General features: G+C 38.8%; 1 protein-coding gene across 2 annotated transcripts; it reads right to left on the bottom strand.

Annotated features, from left to right (window-relative positions):
• Positions 1 to 231: 231 nt before the first annotated feature.
• On the bottom strand, positions 232 to 15766 carry LOC133462354 (calpain-1 catalytic subunit-like). Of its 2 annotated transcripts, none has more exons than XM_061743565.1 (22): positions 15620 to 15766; positions 15016 to 15270; positions 13078 to 13147; positions 12302 to 12423; positions 11898 to 12031; positions 11644 to 11818; positions 9824 to 9898; positions 9656 to 9741; positions 7342 to 7416; positions 6702 to 6862; positions 6236 to 6402; positions 5267 to 5278; positions 4938 to 5146; positions 4727 to 4772; positions 4030 to 4098; positions 3820 to 3877; positions 3673 to 3734; positions 3382 to 3450; positions 2503 to 2581; positions 1864 to 1980; positions 1285 to 1349; positions 232 to 1141 (listed from the first exon to the last, which is right to left on the bottom strand). In XM_061743565.1, exons 2-22 carry the CDS (start codon positions 15250 to 15252, stop codon positions 1115 to 1117), a joined length of 2115 nt encoding a protein of 704 aa, XP_061599549.1. In that variant the 5' UTR covers positions 15253 to 15270; positions 15620 to 15766; the 3' UTR covers positions 232 to 1114. The 2 variants fall into 2 exon arrangements, with proteins under 2 accessions (XP_061599549.1, XP_061599550.1); XM_061743566.1 differs by having other exon boundaries at positions 15554 to 15651.
• Positions 15767 to 16978: the final 1212 nt, after the last annotated feature.

Below are 16978 nucleotides of genomic sequence, written 5' to 3'. Positions count from 1 at the left end.
TAAATGAAAATGAAATTCCCTGAAGTCCCTGATGTTCTTTTCTATAAACAGGTCTAAGTTCCCGTTTTGTGACAGAGTCTGGCAGTGGTAACTGAAAATTAACTTTACATTGGATTTAAAACAGGTTGTTAACATTTTACAGGGGGAATTTTTATTCCCACAAACGACTATACATGTATACACATGTGTCTGTTTGTACGCACCATGTCAAAAGATTTTCATATCTACAAATCCTTGGATAATGCCTTTATTTGGATAATACAGAACGATTCAGAAAAAAGAAACAATCCACCTTTTGAAAACCACATGTATATCATCAGTGAGGCTAGCTAACAGTCATGACAGGCGATAGTTGTGTTATACAAGACGTTTCTAGATTCCAAGTGCACCAAATTTGTACTCCATGTTCACACTTGGCAAGTACGACTCGTATGTCGGATAAATGAAGGACACGGTTCAATCTTTCTGCCGTGGGAACAGAAGTGTACTTGTGACAGCTCAGCTCAGATAGTAGGCTAAAAACACACAATCTAATGAGAAGAAAGTGAACATTGAACGTTAATAAATCTAACAAATGGAACATGGACTTTCCTGTCAAAAGGGTTATTAACTGTTACTTTACATCTTGTGTTTTTAATAGGTTACACTTTTTTGATGGCCTGTATTTCAGCAGGGCAAAGGCAAGCCAAGCGCAAGTTTGGCAGAAGTAAAAGGAAATACAACTCATAAAATGTTGGCTCTGCCTTGATGACTTAACCGCAGATAGAAAGTTGGACGAACAATGTCCTCACATGAAAATATTTTACAATACATTGTGAAATACAGCAACTATTTTACAACTATTCACTCCTCTCTATTACACTATTGCTTCTTTACTAAATGTGAGTAAGCATAAAGAGTTAAAATGTAAACTGACATCGCTGTATCAAGAGGGCAAGTCATTTGTAAGATTTGAGGAGGGACGAGTGTCCATAACAAAGTTCAGGCTAATCAATCGCAAAAGTGCCAACTGCCACAAGTAAAAGAAGTAGAGGAGCCATACTCTACAGTCTTGTAGAAGATCCCATCTTGCATTTCTAAACTGATTTCGCTGCTCTTGATCTTCTATGTCTGCTCAGGTGTACAATGCAAGATACAACCACTGAGAAAGAGAGGAAAAAAAAGGGTCAAAATACAATGTTATGTGTCAAAGTAGAATTCCTGACCATTTTCCCCCCATTTGTTTGAAATGAGTCACGTGTATGTTCTGAAAGTTTAAATGGAAAGTAAATTTAATGTAATTACCTCTGACTCCCGAAGAGACATGGCTGATCCATTTGGCACCTCTTTAGACAAGTCCTTAAAGATTTCTGTTGAGGAAACAAATTCCCATAAATTCAGAAAGCGCAAAGTCTCAAATAAAGACAATAAAACGAGCAATGAACTTCAGTGTTTAAATAACACGTTTAAGTGAGAGCAAATGCATTAATGTAATAAAAATGACTAGGAAATATGCAGAAACTACTTTCAAATTTAAGAAAATTCTAAGTAATACATGACCAAGAGAGATATACAGAAGACCAGATTGTTTATATGCAGTAAAATTCTTGTAATAAGCTATTCTAACAGCAATATTTCAACACATGTGCAAACCCATTCTCATGCAGTCTCACATAAATATCTACCACATGAATACTATGGGGCTCTGTACACTGACCCGATTTACAAAATTATAAAAAAGATTATCCCGTATTTCTATAGGGCTTAATTTGATGCCGAGCGTAATTATAGATATCAAAATATAACTAGCCTCTCACCTTCTCACCCTCTGATCCACTCTGGAACTTTTTGGACTGTTAACTCTTTAAAGATTGATACACTTACGTGACATGCACTCAAAGCGAAGGACCAGACTGATGAAGCTCTCCAGGGTTATGTGTCCGGAGGAGTTCCCGTAACGCAGAGCCATCAAGTTCAGCATGTCATCATTGAGCCCCTTTCCTGGACAACAAACAGCACATGAAAATAATATGTCTCACTATTGAAAAGATCAACACGGTGAGCACTAAAATCACAATAAAAGTACATTTGAAAGTAATACAGATTCTAGACATTTAAAACCAATATAACCTTACATCACATTTTATTTAGCAACAAAAATAGTCCCTTTTAGTTGGTTAAGTTTTGGAATGGAAGGCTCTGTACTTTTCTTTTTTTAAGCATGTACAGTGTTTGTTTGACCACTTGGGGGCAGCACATTTTTTTCAGTTTCTACCAGTTTGCGGCCGAACTGCTGGATTAAGTGGCTTCTGTAGTGGACTGTTGACATGACTTGTGCTGCAAACTGGTTTTTATACTGAATTTGTTGGTTCAGGCACCTGGAGCACTGCTCATTTGAATGTTCTTGGTATTTTTGTTGTCACTTGATATGTTTTCTTGTTTTGTATTTTCTGCTGTTGAAGATGGTTTCCCATGGTTTCTCTATTTTTTTCTGGAATAGATGAAAAGAGCTGATCCACACACCTGAAGCCATGATTGCGTTCCTCAGTTCACTCAGTGACAGCGTCCCTGTTTGTGAAACATCACAGCGGAAGAAAATGTCCTGGGAGACAGAGGACAGTTAGCTCTTTCCACGCTGATGAAGATGCATTAAGAGTTGAAACATATTCATGCATCACTTTACAACCAGGCAAGCTGGCAACAAATGCATGTAGAGAAAAACTGAAACCTTGAGTAACTTATAATGAAATAAAAAAGTATTAATTGTTAAAAATGGTGGAGGATGAATTACGTTATATTTGTTAAATTCCTTTAACAAGTTATTTTCTTTCTAAGTTCTGGCTTTCATTAATTATTGCCAGTAAGGACAGACTGCATTTGAAAACACGTTGCTGCTCCAAAAGCTTGTAAAGAAATTGTTTAGAATTTTTCAGAAAGGTCAATCCTGTCTCTTTCTACTCTACTGAGAAGCAGTTGTTTTAGATCATGATATTACCCTTGTATGATAAGAAAATGGAGAGCAGCTTATCTGTGTCTTTGGTTGCACGCTTATATCAGACAATAATCATTAGCGGTCGTGAATTTCCCTGTGAAAAAAAGCTTATCTTCTCTTATCATAACAAACAGAAACATGTGTAGAGGCAAATTGCGTAACTGCTGCTTTTGAGTCCTATTATTTTTCACTGAATGAGGACTTAACCTTATCCGTGGGAAACACTCACAGTCTTAACGGTTTACTGAGTTTACAAGTACCTGCTGGTTTAGTTCTCATTCATGTTTTAATTGCCAAAAATTAATCATCAGCTACTTTATAAAAGAAGTGGTGGATTAAATTGTTTGGGAGTAACTGCTTGACATTTTGTATTCCTTGTGAGCAACGTTTCGGCACTCTGCTCTTCTTACCTTGTACACGACAACCTTGTTCCACAGACGGACAAATTCTTCACCGTTCAGTTTGCCTGTGATGGATGTCTGTTTAACCCTCTGTTAAGGTAACACTGCACATGTAGTTTCATGCCTAAGGTTGACATTTAAATGCAGCCATGCATTGCCAACAAGGAAAAGGGCATGCAGGTTTAGACATGCATTGCTGCAATTACATCAAAACACCCTTTGGAAGACTAGCTTTTAACAATGATGAGAAAAGCAGGACTTTGTTTGATGGTTCAGTGCAAGCATCCAACAGGAGGATACATCCATCAGGGCAACCATGCTGCGGCAGGCATCGATGCTGAAGCCTCCAGATTTCAAATCTCCTACAAGAAAATAGAAAAAAGTAGTTAAAGTTTGTCTAAGTTAGCAGCATAACAGTGCCCAGTCTACTGTTTTTACAGTGCAAACCTGTAAGGATTTTGTGATTGAGAAGGCTCTGCAGCTGCTCGGCATCAACTTCCTCATACTGGAAACAAAACAAGAACATGAGAAGACTTGATCCACCTTTTTTTTCATGATCAGGAATACCTCCACTGTGCAGCTATATATTGAATCTATCTTTTGAATCTTTGAATAACAAACTCAAATCCCTTTAAACAAACCAAACCCTCACAATACCTTGTCAGAGTACTGGCGGAACAGGATTCTCTTATTTTCTTCGTCATTTCCATTTTCCTCCTCTTTGTGCTGCAAAATAGAGGTATTTCAGCTCAGGATCAATTAATCCATCTAATGTATTATGTATCTGTCCTTCACTACTATATTACCTGATAGGTGGCAAAGTGGACTCAAGACTGACTCAAGTCACCATGGCTTCCTTGTTTGAATTTCAATTATTTTGATTCTTATTTAAACATAATTTAATAATATAACAAATTTCTAACAAGTAAAACTACATGCTTGCATATGGTAATCTATTTGGTCATTAAATTACGTAGATAGACTAACTGTTATGCTGTTAATTAAGACTAAGTAGTTACTCCAGGAGGTTTAATATTGTGTCTTTTTGATTTTATTGTATTTTCCATTTATGTTATAGTGTTTATTCTTTTGTGAAGCACCCTGTGACATTCCCCTGTCTGTGAAAGGCACTATAGAAATAAACTTTACTTACTTACTGACTTATGTGTGATAAAGAATAACGTTGTGATTGATATATATATTGTTTCTGGCACAAAGTGCTGAACACCTAAGGGCCCTCTCTAGGCTGGTTGCTATTAGTCATAAGTATGGACAAATGTCAAGTCGAGAATAACAAATTCTCTTAACAACGTAGCCTACTCCTAAATGTAAATTATGAACAAATCTTGCTCACCTCATCTGTTTCCATGTGTACGTGGTTATAGCCGTCAGAGTTCTCACTGGGGAAAAAGAGGCATTGGTACAGTACGTTGCTTTTTCAACTCAGTTATTATTATTAAGTCGTTACAATCTTCAGTGCAATTTTAGCAACGATGTCAGTGCTCTGACTGACATTTACACTTGGGACATGTTGAGTGTGTCACGCTGGTGGGCGACTGGCTTACTGGACGTGGGTTTCGGCCTTGGAGAGGATGGTCAGGATGAAGGAGGCGGTCTCGTTGGGACGGAAAGTGGACGGCACGATCAGATATTCACTGGGTTCCAGAACCATGAACTCCATCACCTCGCGTGCGTTCATGTAGGTCTTAGTCTGGCCAACCGGTGCGTTTGTCCTGAAGAACGCGGCTGGAAACTTGCCCCTCAGTTTCTTGTACTGAAAACGCAGTTTTAAGTAAGGTTTAAGTCCTTTTTATCTTATCTCAAACTTCAACATCTGAGGGCAATATATGAACTATGTATTATAATAAAAAAAGAACAATAAAAACAAACTTACTTCTTCAGGCACCTAGAAAGAAATAAGAGGAAAAAATTACAAAAGGTTGTTTAGTTTATAGTGAATATTTTCCGTTGTGTGTGAAATACTGCAGCTTCAGTATCAATAACAATCTAGATCGGGGGTCAGCAACCCGCGGCTCTAGAGCCGCATGCGGCTCTTTAGCGCCGCCCTAGTGGCTCCCTGGAGCTTTTTCAAAAATGTTGTCCTTTTTTTCCCTTTTTTTCTTCTTTTTTCTTTTTTAATTTTTTCTCTTTTTTTTCTTCTTTTTTTCCCTTTTTTTCTCTTTTTTCTTCTTTTTTTCCTTTTTTTTCCTCTTTTTTTCTTCCTTTTTGCTTTCCTTTTTAATCTCGACATTTCGACTTTTTTCTCAACATTTCGACTTTTTTCTCGAGATTGTACTTCAACATTAATCTCAACATTTCCCACTTTTTTCTCAACATTTCGACTTTTTTCTTGACATGTCGACTTTTTTCTCGAAGTGCATAATGAAAAAAAAAATCTTCCCCCAATTCTAACTAATATAGAAACATGCAGCATGTGTTGCCTTCATTCTAAGGCTTATACAAAATGTTTCATTTTTTGCGGCTCCAGACATATTTGTTTTTTATGTTTTTGGTCCAATAAGGCTCTTTCAACATTTTGGGTTGCCGACCCCTGATCTACATAGTCAGTCGGCCTTTGCACACTCAGCCCATGTTGGTAGTAAAAGGGATGAAAAATGGGCCCCTCCTTGGTTTGTCCTTATGGTCAGTTTCGTGCCATGGTTAGCCGTCTGTGTGACTTTGACTCAGGTTGACACTGAATACTAACCTGACCTTGTTTATTCGTCATTTTGAGCCCACACACACATCTCTAATTCATTATCCACCAAGTATCTCCTCAACCACATCCTTCCCCCATAACGATACGATGAGTGTCTGTTATTGGCTCTGCACCGTGACAGAAACAAGGAAACAAATTATTCACCTTAAATATGGAGAACCCAATATGGAGACTTTGGACCAGCCGTCGGTTCCTCTTGTCAGGCTTTTGCATGAGAGACACCAGCATGTTTTTATCATCCTGCTTGCCAGCACATCCACTGGCTAGTGCATCAATCTTCACCCGATATTGTGGATTAGTCCAGAAGCTATCTGGAAGACAAAGAAGGAGATAATTCAGCGTTTTTACTAAAACAATCATGGTTTTAAATCGACCAGAAGACACAGCAAAGCTAAACAGACGTAAAACAGTTGCATTGAAAATGTACGAGGAAAAAAAGCATTATTGCTTCTACTGTTTTTGCCTACAAATACTTAATTGTTGCCTTTGTTACATGTGGATATACAACATCAAGATGGATATAAAAAGTAAACAAATGCGCTGATTCATTTATAAGGCTCTTATGATTTAGGTAATTCATTCTGCATGAGTTCATGTTTTCAGAAAGTACCTGGGTTATTCATGCAGCCTCCAGCTGTGGTTCCTGCCACCCAGCGGCCCTCGTAGAAAGAAGTCTTCCAGTGACAAGAGGAATTCTCCTCAAGGAAGTCAGGACACAGGCAGCAGATGTCCAGATCTGAGTAGAACTTACAGAAGTCTCTCAAGGTCATCCTTGAAAATCAAACAGTAATGTGAGAACATGTAAAATACTGGTGCTTTCTTGGACATGAGTTAATTTGCCCATTTAATGCATTTTTTTCTTCTTTACTCTGTTTCAGCAAGCCTAGATAAGATGTGCAAATCAAATGGGCATAAATGCTTGAACTCCTGAACGGAGAATTAAATCCAAGAGTAAAACTGCCAAATATGATGCTATGTAACAGCTCCCTGTTCCAGGCCCTTAAGAACGGCTCTGCAGAATGTTTTAGATGTTTTTCATCCAGCGAGTGACTTGTAAATACAAAGAATACATTTAAAAAGTATTGCAATTTTGACGAATATTCATTTTTTGTGTCGCAAGAAAAGTGAGCGTAAAAACAATTTTGCACTAAATAAGACATTTTTCAAGTCTGATGTTATTCCATTATGTGCATTATCTTTTTCTCAATTCCAGTTAGTGCTCATGTAAACATCGCTGTTACCATACTTACCAAAACTCTCCATCATCGCGGACTGAAAGGCACATGTCTCGATCCTGAGGACTCACGGTTTGCCACAGAGGGGACCTTTAAAGACAATGTGTCCAAAAAGGAGGAGGAAGTAAGTGGTTGTGAAATCCTACTGGTATCAAGAGCTAAATGAAACACATAGATTTAAATCAACAGATTTTATTTATGTATTACATAAGGTTACATTTCTACTCTTCACATTGACATGGCGCAAGAAGTTAAGGGCTTGCAGTTTATAATTAGGTTATACAACATTTTTAAATCCTCCCTGCTGAAATATTCAGCTATTACAAATTATGTTTGAACTTGCAATATATAAACTGATTTTGTGTGGAAGTAGCATCATCTCTGACTTTCTCTGACCAAAAATGAAACCAAACTCCAGCTCATTGTTTTCCACAAGAGTGTAATCGATGTGTTAACTCTGACCTTTTCCTTTTCATTGACGAAGGCGTTCAAAGCTAGAAAAAAATGGATGTTTTGAATTGCTCAAGGCCCAAAGACGACCCAATCCTCAGCTCCCATGTCAAAACACAGAATACAAAACTGGCTTTAAATGATCAGGTTCCACACAGGTGATCTGCAGCTTTCAGGACTAGTTAAATCACTTTAGGTTGGCGGGCACAAAATTGCATGCTTGCATGCAATTAGTTTCGTATCCTTGACTCACATAGTATTTAGTATTTTTTTTATACTGTAATTATCGTCTTAAATGAATTGTGATCAGTCGCTTCAAGCCAGAGACAGCCCTACCTGTTTGAATAAAGATTTTGGGAATGTGCACCAACAAAATTTAAACGGGGGAGGCTAGAGCGCCGCCAATATCTGACTCAGTCCCCATTCACTGTAATGTAATCAAATGTTTTCTTCAAAAGAATCTAAATCTGTGTTCGCACTGAGCTTACTCACTCATTTTAAGGAATATCTGAATAAAATTAAGATTGTCAGAATCTGCCGGCCTCTGTGTCTCTCACAATGTTTTTGTTTTTCTGCTATGAGCTACCCTTTTATCACAAATTGGAGTGATTTGAGACCTTGTCAGAACCCAAAATCAGGGTTAACCGGAAGGTTATACCCTCGCAACCCCCCCATATTTCAAAATAAGGGACGACGAAAGAAGCAAGACAGACTGCAGGCTGTCGGTACGGCTAACGCGGCTAATCGGCTAACGCGGATAATCGGCTAACGCGGCTAATCGGCTAACGAGGCTAACGCAGCTAACCGGAATGTAACAATGGGATTGTTTATGTCGTACTGTGAGTTACGTGAAATGTTTAATAAAGTTCCCTGTGAGTAAGGTTTGTCCAGTTTGTATAATTAAGGAAGATAGAATTTACTGAAACATGGAACAGCTGGCTACAGCCACAGAGCTGCTGCTCAGCGGGGCGGGGCGGCTCAGTGTCTCCCCCTAGTGGCGCTAACCAGTAACTACAAGTATCGGTGTGTGGTATCGGAGGATTTTTGCGAGTACGAGTACGAGTATATGAGGGCAGTATCGGCCCCGATACCAGTATCGGTATACCGATACCAGTATCGGTATCGGGGCATCCCTAGTAGGATTAGTGCTTCCCCTGACAACATAAAGCTGTAAAGCCCTGGAGTAGACGCCCATGAGATTCTGTTGTCAAAACGTCAACAAGATGCATTTGCAAAGCTGAAAAGTGCCAGAACCAATTCTTCTAGACTTCTCTCACTAGAGGTTAAAGGATGTACAACAATCTTATCATGGTATTCACTCAATTATACATATAAAAACATAATAATGTGTTTTTTTCTTTAAACCCTTTATTTGGGTGTTTGAAATCACAGCCAGGTTAAAAAAGGAACATAACATGGGCATGCCGATTCATCCGGAACAGCCTCGGTTCATTAAACAGGCATTCAGATCTGCAGGGTAGATATTGTGGGATCACAAACCCAGATCAGGGTGGAAGTATCCAGTTTCACTCCATGCTGCATTTGCTGTGCCTTCGAAATGGGTAGTTGAAAGCTGTGACAGGGTGGCAACAATCGATGGTGGTGTGTTACTGAGAGTCTTATTTTTGGATGACGCTCACATCGAGGCATCAAAATTTAAACTTCAGACAGCAGCAACACCGCCACAGAAACATACAAAGCCCACAATTTTGTTCAGCCGATGTCTACGTGTGTGTACAAGTCACGGCATTAAGTCCGGCAGCTCATGTGTAGTCTTGTTGATGAATGCATTCTGCTGGTGAAGATTCTCAACATTTTATGGCTGTCAAGACAGTAAACATGCTCAGTTTGGTTGTAAAATTATATGAGACCTCCTCACCCATCGCTCCAATCGCCATTCCACTCCCCAGTCCCCCAGGGGTTCCACAAACGCACCAGGTTTACCACCTGTCCTCGGCTGCTAATCTGTCCACCCATCATCACCAGAGAAACCAGAGTTAGCACATTGTATGGAATTATTGTAAAAAACTACTGAGTATTTGTTTACCTCCTTCACACCCGTGACTGTGTAGGCATGGCCTTGAACCATCCCGTTTGGTAACACAGTGTTGGCAGATGTGTCCTAAGAAATAGAGATACATGATATTGTACATTACTGAGTACTAATTTCCAACTGTGCTCTCCGGATATTATAGTATATCTGTTTCCAATATTCCAGTATTTGACCAATATAATGTGGAATATATTTAAAGACCTATTCAACATGAATACGTCATGAATGGGATCAGGCCAGCTGACAGTCTTGCCGGGGCCCCGGACAAAATAATCTAAGATGGGCCCCCCTGCGCCCGGATCTCTCCTTCTCCCTCTTCCTCTCCCTCTGCTCTTCAGGTTTTTGTACAAGCTAATGGACGTTAACATTAGAGCTAGCCAGTTAGCTTAAGTTACAAGGTTGGTAAACGTTGGCTGCACTGTTTCTTACCTTGCTCTACACTGACTTTATTAATTCCAGCTTCACCGTCACCACCCTTTTTAAAATATTTGTGTAGAGAATCTATGAGGCCTCTATTTTCTTCTTCTCCCTTCTCTTCTTTTCTGAGCACCGGACTTGTGCTGACTGGACATTTTGAGCGCACTGAACTTCAAATTAAATGATAACATCAAATTTTGATCAGCGGCCAAACCATATTTGTGTTGGGGGTTCTTGACCACAAGGACAATTAGGAAGAAAACATGCTTTTATGTAACTCAAATACTACATATTTTTTCCACAAATAGGCATATTTTGAAACATTTTGAAAAATGATTTCATAATTTGATGAGAATAATTTTTTTTTTTTTCAGTCCCCCCCCCCCTACCCTGGGCCCGGGACAACAGACCCGTTTGTCCCCCCCTATCGGCAGGCGTGAATGGGATTATTGTCACAGCTCTATCTACTGGATTTACCACATCCATGAAACACACGTGGGTGGATTTCAATAGATGTAAACCCCTTAATCTCATCAATTACAAAATGCAGTTTCTCCCAAGGTGTGTCGGGGGGCGAATGTGGAGATTCTCTCATCTTGCATCACAAGAGTCCCTAACATTTGATTGTGTTTTGTATTTTTACATGAATTATTGCTGCCAAATTTGAGAGAAATATGTGCATACATCACTAGGCTACAACAAGAGCGATCACCTTCTCAGTACAGTGTTACTTGCTGGGATTCTGCAGCTATTACTTTAACATGTACCACCCACATTTTTTCCATTCCTTGACATGTGCACAAAGGTAACTCAAAGAACATATAAAAGAGGCCAAAGCACTAACTCAGATACCCTGTTATGACAGTAAAAACAACAGATGAGCCTGAACAAGCCCATTCAATGGGGACCCAGCCTCACATCCCACAGGAACTCTGAAGTAAGAAGTGGTTTACTGACGTTAAAGTTGTGCTTGATCTTGTAAAAACGCTTTAATGCTTCATTCCTTCACTCTATTTTTCTTTCATGGCCTTTTAAGGAAAGTTTCTTTAAACCTTCTTTTATTCAACAAGTTGAAAAAAGACAAGAACCATCAAACACACCAAAAAATAACAAGTTGTGCCTTGACTGCCCAAAGTGCATGTAGCTGACACATATTTTTCATATTCTACTTGTCAGGTTGTGGCAGGTACTGTAAATCTTTCTGTTGCCTTTATGGCATACTCCCCTAAAGGCAAGGAAGAGAAAGAAAACACAGTGCCTATACAGGCATGTTACTGCATTCACTGAAACAATCTCTGTTCGTACGACATGTTGATCTGACACCTCATTTTAAAAAACAGGATAGCCCACATTGCCTTTAAAAAAATGTGTGTTTATGTGCGTTCAATTGTGCTTACTCCCTGAGGTGTACCACAGCCCATCAGGGACTTGGACCTGCCAGCTCTGCACATCAGTTCCCACAGCTTCGGAGGTGGATCCGACAGCTGGACACAAATGTGGACCCCACCAGTGAAGTCCACCAAAGCCTCCGCAGGAGTTCCAGCAGTCATGTCTGAATAGGAACCACACACCCTGACACGAGTGTGGAAGGTTACTTTCATGAACACGGAAGACAAGAAACCAGGTTGCAGTGTTTTCTCGGGCTACATACTTAGCGTAGGCTTTCTCCAGTAAAGCAGGCCAGAATTCAGTCGGGTCTTTGGAGTGGACAAAGATGAGTCTCCCGTTGACTGTTGGTAACTTGTCATCAATAATGACATCGACCCATCTTCCAAATCTCCAGAACTGAGGAGTAAATGATGGAGTATGAAGAGTTTTGAAGTTTCTGCTGCATTTGAACATGTTAAGTGCTAAAACACTTCCATCCAACATTGTTATTCACATTGGCATGCTTAGCTTAGCATGACGAATAAAACAGATAGTTCTCTCTAAAGGTGTTTAACAATTGTGGTAGTAGCAACATAGAATGGTTTCCAAGACTTGTGACTTGTGGGGGCTTTGGATATAAGTCAAATGCTAAACCACATTGCATGGAATGCCAAACGGTTTATTTACCCTAAAGTGGAACAGTCCGCAGTATTCCTCCTCATCAAACACCTGCTCCAGAGGAACAACTTGCTTAAGGATGTCATTCTGAAAGGTCAGAGCTCCAATAGATGCCAGAAACCAGCAGTTTCCTGGGTAGTAAAAGAATCATTGTCAGTACAATGAACTCTCACAGTAAAATATAGTGCGTTGACTGATTTACATCCGAGAGATAAAAAAATGATGGTGTGCAGGGTGGAAGCCATTTGACAAGACCCACACGAATGTGTCAACAGATTATGATTGATGGACATGCTGTGATTTCCTTTGTCGTCACTTGAAAAGTCAAACTTCTACTTGTGCATGAATGCAAACTTGCAAAATCAAGCGGAAATGTTACTTTTTCCCTCTGCTTTTTGGACTCGTAGCTGAGTAGTTTTTGTTACCCAACCCTATTCAAACCGTCATTAGGCTGACCTTTAATATCATGTGGGAAGCAATTACACTGACACTCAATCCACCTGGCAAACAAATCCAGTCATTCTTGTAAAAGTCTTGTATTTGAGCCTCAACGCTGCCACACCCTTCCCTTCCCTTTCTTTTTGGCGTGCAGAACTAATCACAGACTGATAGCTGATTTTGTAGTAAAAGAGCTCTTTGAACATTTAATTTCTATTCTCAGATGGTTCTGGTTTCTGCATAAGGGTTCCTGAACCTCTGTACTCATGTCTGTCTTCTGCCGCTTGTCTGAAACAGCATGATCATTCACACATCATGAATTATCATGAAAGAAGAGATTTTCTTACCAACCATGCCTTGGCCAAAGTCAAACCTGGAGGTCCCATCAACGACAAAGGATGGATTGGAAACAATTTTCTGAAACAGCAGACCAGGACTGTGAACATTCATCTTTAACTTGAGACATATTTACACTAAGAACCCCTCACTCACTGGATAGATTTGATTCAGCATCTTCAAAGCAAAGAAAAGAAAGATACATTTTCATACTATGCTGCATGGTTCTGGAGATATGATAGAAAATGCAAATCTTACTATTATACAAGTATGTACTATAAGTACTAAAAATATTTGTTTTAATTTATTTTATTAACCTTTATTTATACAGCTAAAATCTCATTGAGACCCAGGGTCTCAATTACAAGAGAGACCTGCCTTAGATAGGCAGCAGCAAAACACAGTTACAGACTAACTGAATGTAACGGAAGAGACAAAAACAAAACAGAAACATAAGATAATTAATAATAATTATATTAAGTAAAAAAGGAAGTTAAATACAGTACACGTGCAGAACCCCAGTGACTGTCTCAATATATATATATATATATATATATATATATATATATATATATATATATATATATATATATATATATATATATATATATATATATATATATATATATATATATATATATATATACACACAGGACTGTCTCAGAAAATTAGAATATTGTGATAAAGTCCTATATTTTCTTTTTTTTTTTTTTATTTAAAAAATTCTAATAATTAAAATTTCAAGAAATTACAAGACCCGGCCATCATAACAGTTACATCACAAACACATAAAACCCAGAAACCCACAATCATACAGGATGTCGCCTCAGTTAGAGCAGTTACATGCTTTTCTCTCGCCACTCAAATAGATTTTGATTCACCCAAGGTGATTAGTTCTGACATTTTCAAATCTTTCTGAAGTTCATTGAAGGATGGTGGGGCAGAATATTTCCCCAAAATCTGTTTTTACTTCAGAGAATCTCCATTATGTGAGCAAAGGGTGTAATTATTTTTTAATTTGAACCATGCACAGAGATATGAAGGGAACAGTCCAACAATACATTTATGCATAAAAATGAGCCAGTGTGAGAGCCTTCGAACATACAAGAGATTCATACGGAGATTCAGCTGTGGCATAAAACACAATAAGTTTGAGTCTCGTGCACCGGGATAAGACGGAGGACACAATGATAAAACAACATCCAGCTTATTGAAATATTGATCAACTGTGTTCGTATAAAGTAAATCACCATAATCCATTAATGGCATAAAAGTTACTGAGATCAACTAATTTGTCAACTGATGACAATAGCAGTAGCTTCCTGGAAAAGAATCGCCAACTTCAGTTTTAGTTTAGATAAAAGGTTTTCAACATGTAGCTTAAAATTCAGGTTTTGTCATGGTTTAGGGTTTTCTGTAGTGTTCTGAGTTTCCTTTTTTGTGTTTTACTTGCTTCTTCAGTTTTGGTCTTATGTTTGTGACCTGTGCCCTTTTTATTTTTAAAGGCTGCGTCCTTGGATTTAGTTTCTTGACTTCCCATGATCCTAATTGTTTGCACTGGTGTCTCATTAGCCCGAGTGAGTATATGATGTCTTTTCTTTCCCTTCCTTCCTGCTATTTATTTTTTCTTTCGTCTATTTGGCTGGTTTGCATTTGTTTAGGTCATCTTTTGGCTTACTGTGGTTCTGTTAGAGGTTCTTTTGTCCTCATCTCTTGGATTCCTGGCTGAGCTGGGATAGGCACCATGAGGAGTTCTGATCAATAGTAATCCCCAGATACCTGCATGACTGAACCCTCTCTAGTTTAGTTATACCAAAGAGTTTCCAGTTATCTATCTTAACTCTCAATGCTATTTCTTTATTTGAAAATAACATTTATTCTCATTTTTGTCCACATTTACCAACTTTAGGCATAAATAGATGGGATTGGACCTCATCAAATACACTCACCCCTGGTCTCAGCCACTCCACTCGGGCCAGGTCAGACGGGTTCAGGATCCCCTGGCCGATGGACCGCCGGTCGGGGGGAAACATGTCGTCAATGTACCTTACCCGCCGGATTTGACAGTACTCTTTCAGCTGTTTGAAGTCTTGGTTGAGGAACTTCTCAGGGTTGGCAATGGTCCCAAAACCATCTTTTCTGTGACGTGCATTGATAATGTTCGTGCACACACCAGAGGCAGGCATCGCTGAAGCGTCTGAGAGCTGTTGAAAACACGGATTGTTTTTTGGTTTAGTTTTTTTGTCTTTACTCTACATTTTCATAATTTAATATTACTGCACCACATAGATTAAGATAGCTCAGTTAGTGTATAAAAGCGTCTATGAACATGCAGTCAAATACATAAAAAGGCAGCTGTCTAACTAAAGCTTTACCATGAATGTACTGGTTTACATAAAACAACTGCATTCCTCCAAACATCAAGCAGACATCGAACAAAATGCACAAACAATCACTGTATCTCATGTGACAATATCAGTTACACACCTTGAAATAAAACTGAAGCGTCAATTCGAGTTAAATGTTTCTAACTAATGAAAATCTTAAGCTCACCTCCGAGGTTTAGAAAGCACTTTCAGGTAAGTCTGCAGTCAGTGTGGATCACTGTGGATGTTGGGGGAAAGCACTTGTGCCTTTATAAGGCATGACAACGCCTGAGGCTACTGCTGTCAACGTGTGGCTTTCTCTTAAAAGGCCCTACCTGTGTTTTGTTTTGTTTTTTCCAAAAAAAAGAGAGGTGCAGCTGTGAGAGGCAGATACTTATGCTTAATTATGCTTGCCAGTGTTGTGCACAGTTGACCTGCTGTAAACAGGGCAGTGCAGGCATGCAGGGAATATGCAGGTTTCACTCGCAAAGCCATTTATTCATGGTTGAAATGAATGCTTTAAAGGCACAGGGGCATAAAAGGTAAACATTTCGTTTATTGTTTGTTTTTTTTCATTCAGTTTCCCAAGAATACCGTTTGTGTTCATGTTCAGCCAAAACGTCACAAGAGCAATAAACGACCTTGAGTAGGCGGACTAGACTGTTCAGATTTGTCTGTTCTCCGTGTTTTTGAGTTCATACGGTACAAGGACATCTAGTGGCCATTTGCATTTGTTTCTGTTTCCCCGGTAAAGTCTCTGAAAGTGGTCGTGCACTATGTTAGCGGCAGAGGTTTCAAAAGTTTTCACATTCATTACTCAGGTAGAAGTATAGATACTAGAGTTTAAAAATACTCCTGTAGAAGTTGAAGTATTAACTCAAGTTTTTTACTCAAGTAAAAGTATAAAAGTACTGGTTTTAAAACTACTTAAAGTATAAAAGTAAAAGTAATGTAAGGGGGAAAAAAGCCATTAAGGACAAAAGCCATTGAAAATGAATGCATCTTAGTATAATGCAAATATATTAAAGAACCATATATGTGTACTATTGAGCATTAACATGTGTTTCAGAGAGCAGGAGATATGATGACTAGTTGCCTATAAGTATTGTAATGGTGCAAAAAGTCAAACTTCAGAGGCATGTTATCATTTATCCTAACCTTTATTGGAATGTACATCCAAGTTTAGTTGCAGGAATCTGAGGGAACGGATGTAAGAACAAAACTGGAAAAGAACATCTGTGCCACAACCACAACCAAATTCACTCTACCCGGATGGAGCAATTTAACTGGATAGTTTTTTTTAAAGGCCGAAATGAAATAGAGCCGCTTTTAAAATGTAAGGAGTAAAAAGTAGAGATAATTGCGTGAAAATGTAAGGAGTAAAAGTAAAAAGTCGTCTGAAAAATAATTACTCCAGTGAAGTATAGATAACCAAAATTTCTACTTAAGTAAGGTAACAAAGTATTTGTACTTCATTACTTGACACCTCTGGTTAGCGGTGACAAGTGTACGGGCAGGAACTGTCATGGAAAGGAAGTTTTCTATG

Source organism: Cololabis saira, chromosome 16 (assembly GCF_033807715.1).
Source record: "Cololabis saira isolate AMF1-May2022 chromosome 16, fColSai1.1, whole genome shotgun sequence".
NCBI lineage: Eukaryota > Metazoa > Chordata > Actinopteri > Beloniformes > Belonidae > Cololabis > Cololabis saira.
Note: the sequence above shows the minus strand (reverse complement) of the source record. Positions and strands in the feature narration are given on the sequence as shown.

What these genes read in the sequence shown, in the direction of transcription:
- LOC133462354 (XM_061743565.1), bottom strand. Translation starts at nt 15,252, where the DNA reads ATGCCTGCCTCTGGTGTGTGCACGAACATTATCAATGCACGTCACAGA. An exon ending in CTTTGGCCAAGGCATGGTTG is followed by an intron (nt 12,424 to 13,077) that starts GTAAGAAAATCT and finishes TTTACTACCCAG; the next exon opens with GAAACTGCTGGTTTCTGGCA. An exon ending in AATGGCGATTGGAGCGATGG is followed by an intron (nt 7,417 to 9,655) that starts GTGAGGAGGTCT and finishes TTGTCTTTAAAG; the next exon opens with GTCCCCTCTGTGGCAAACCG.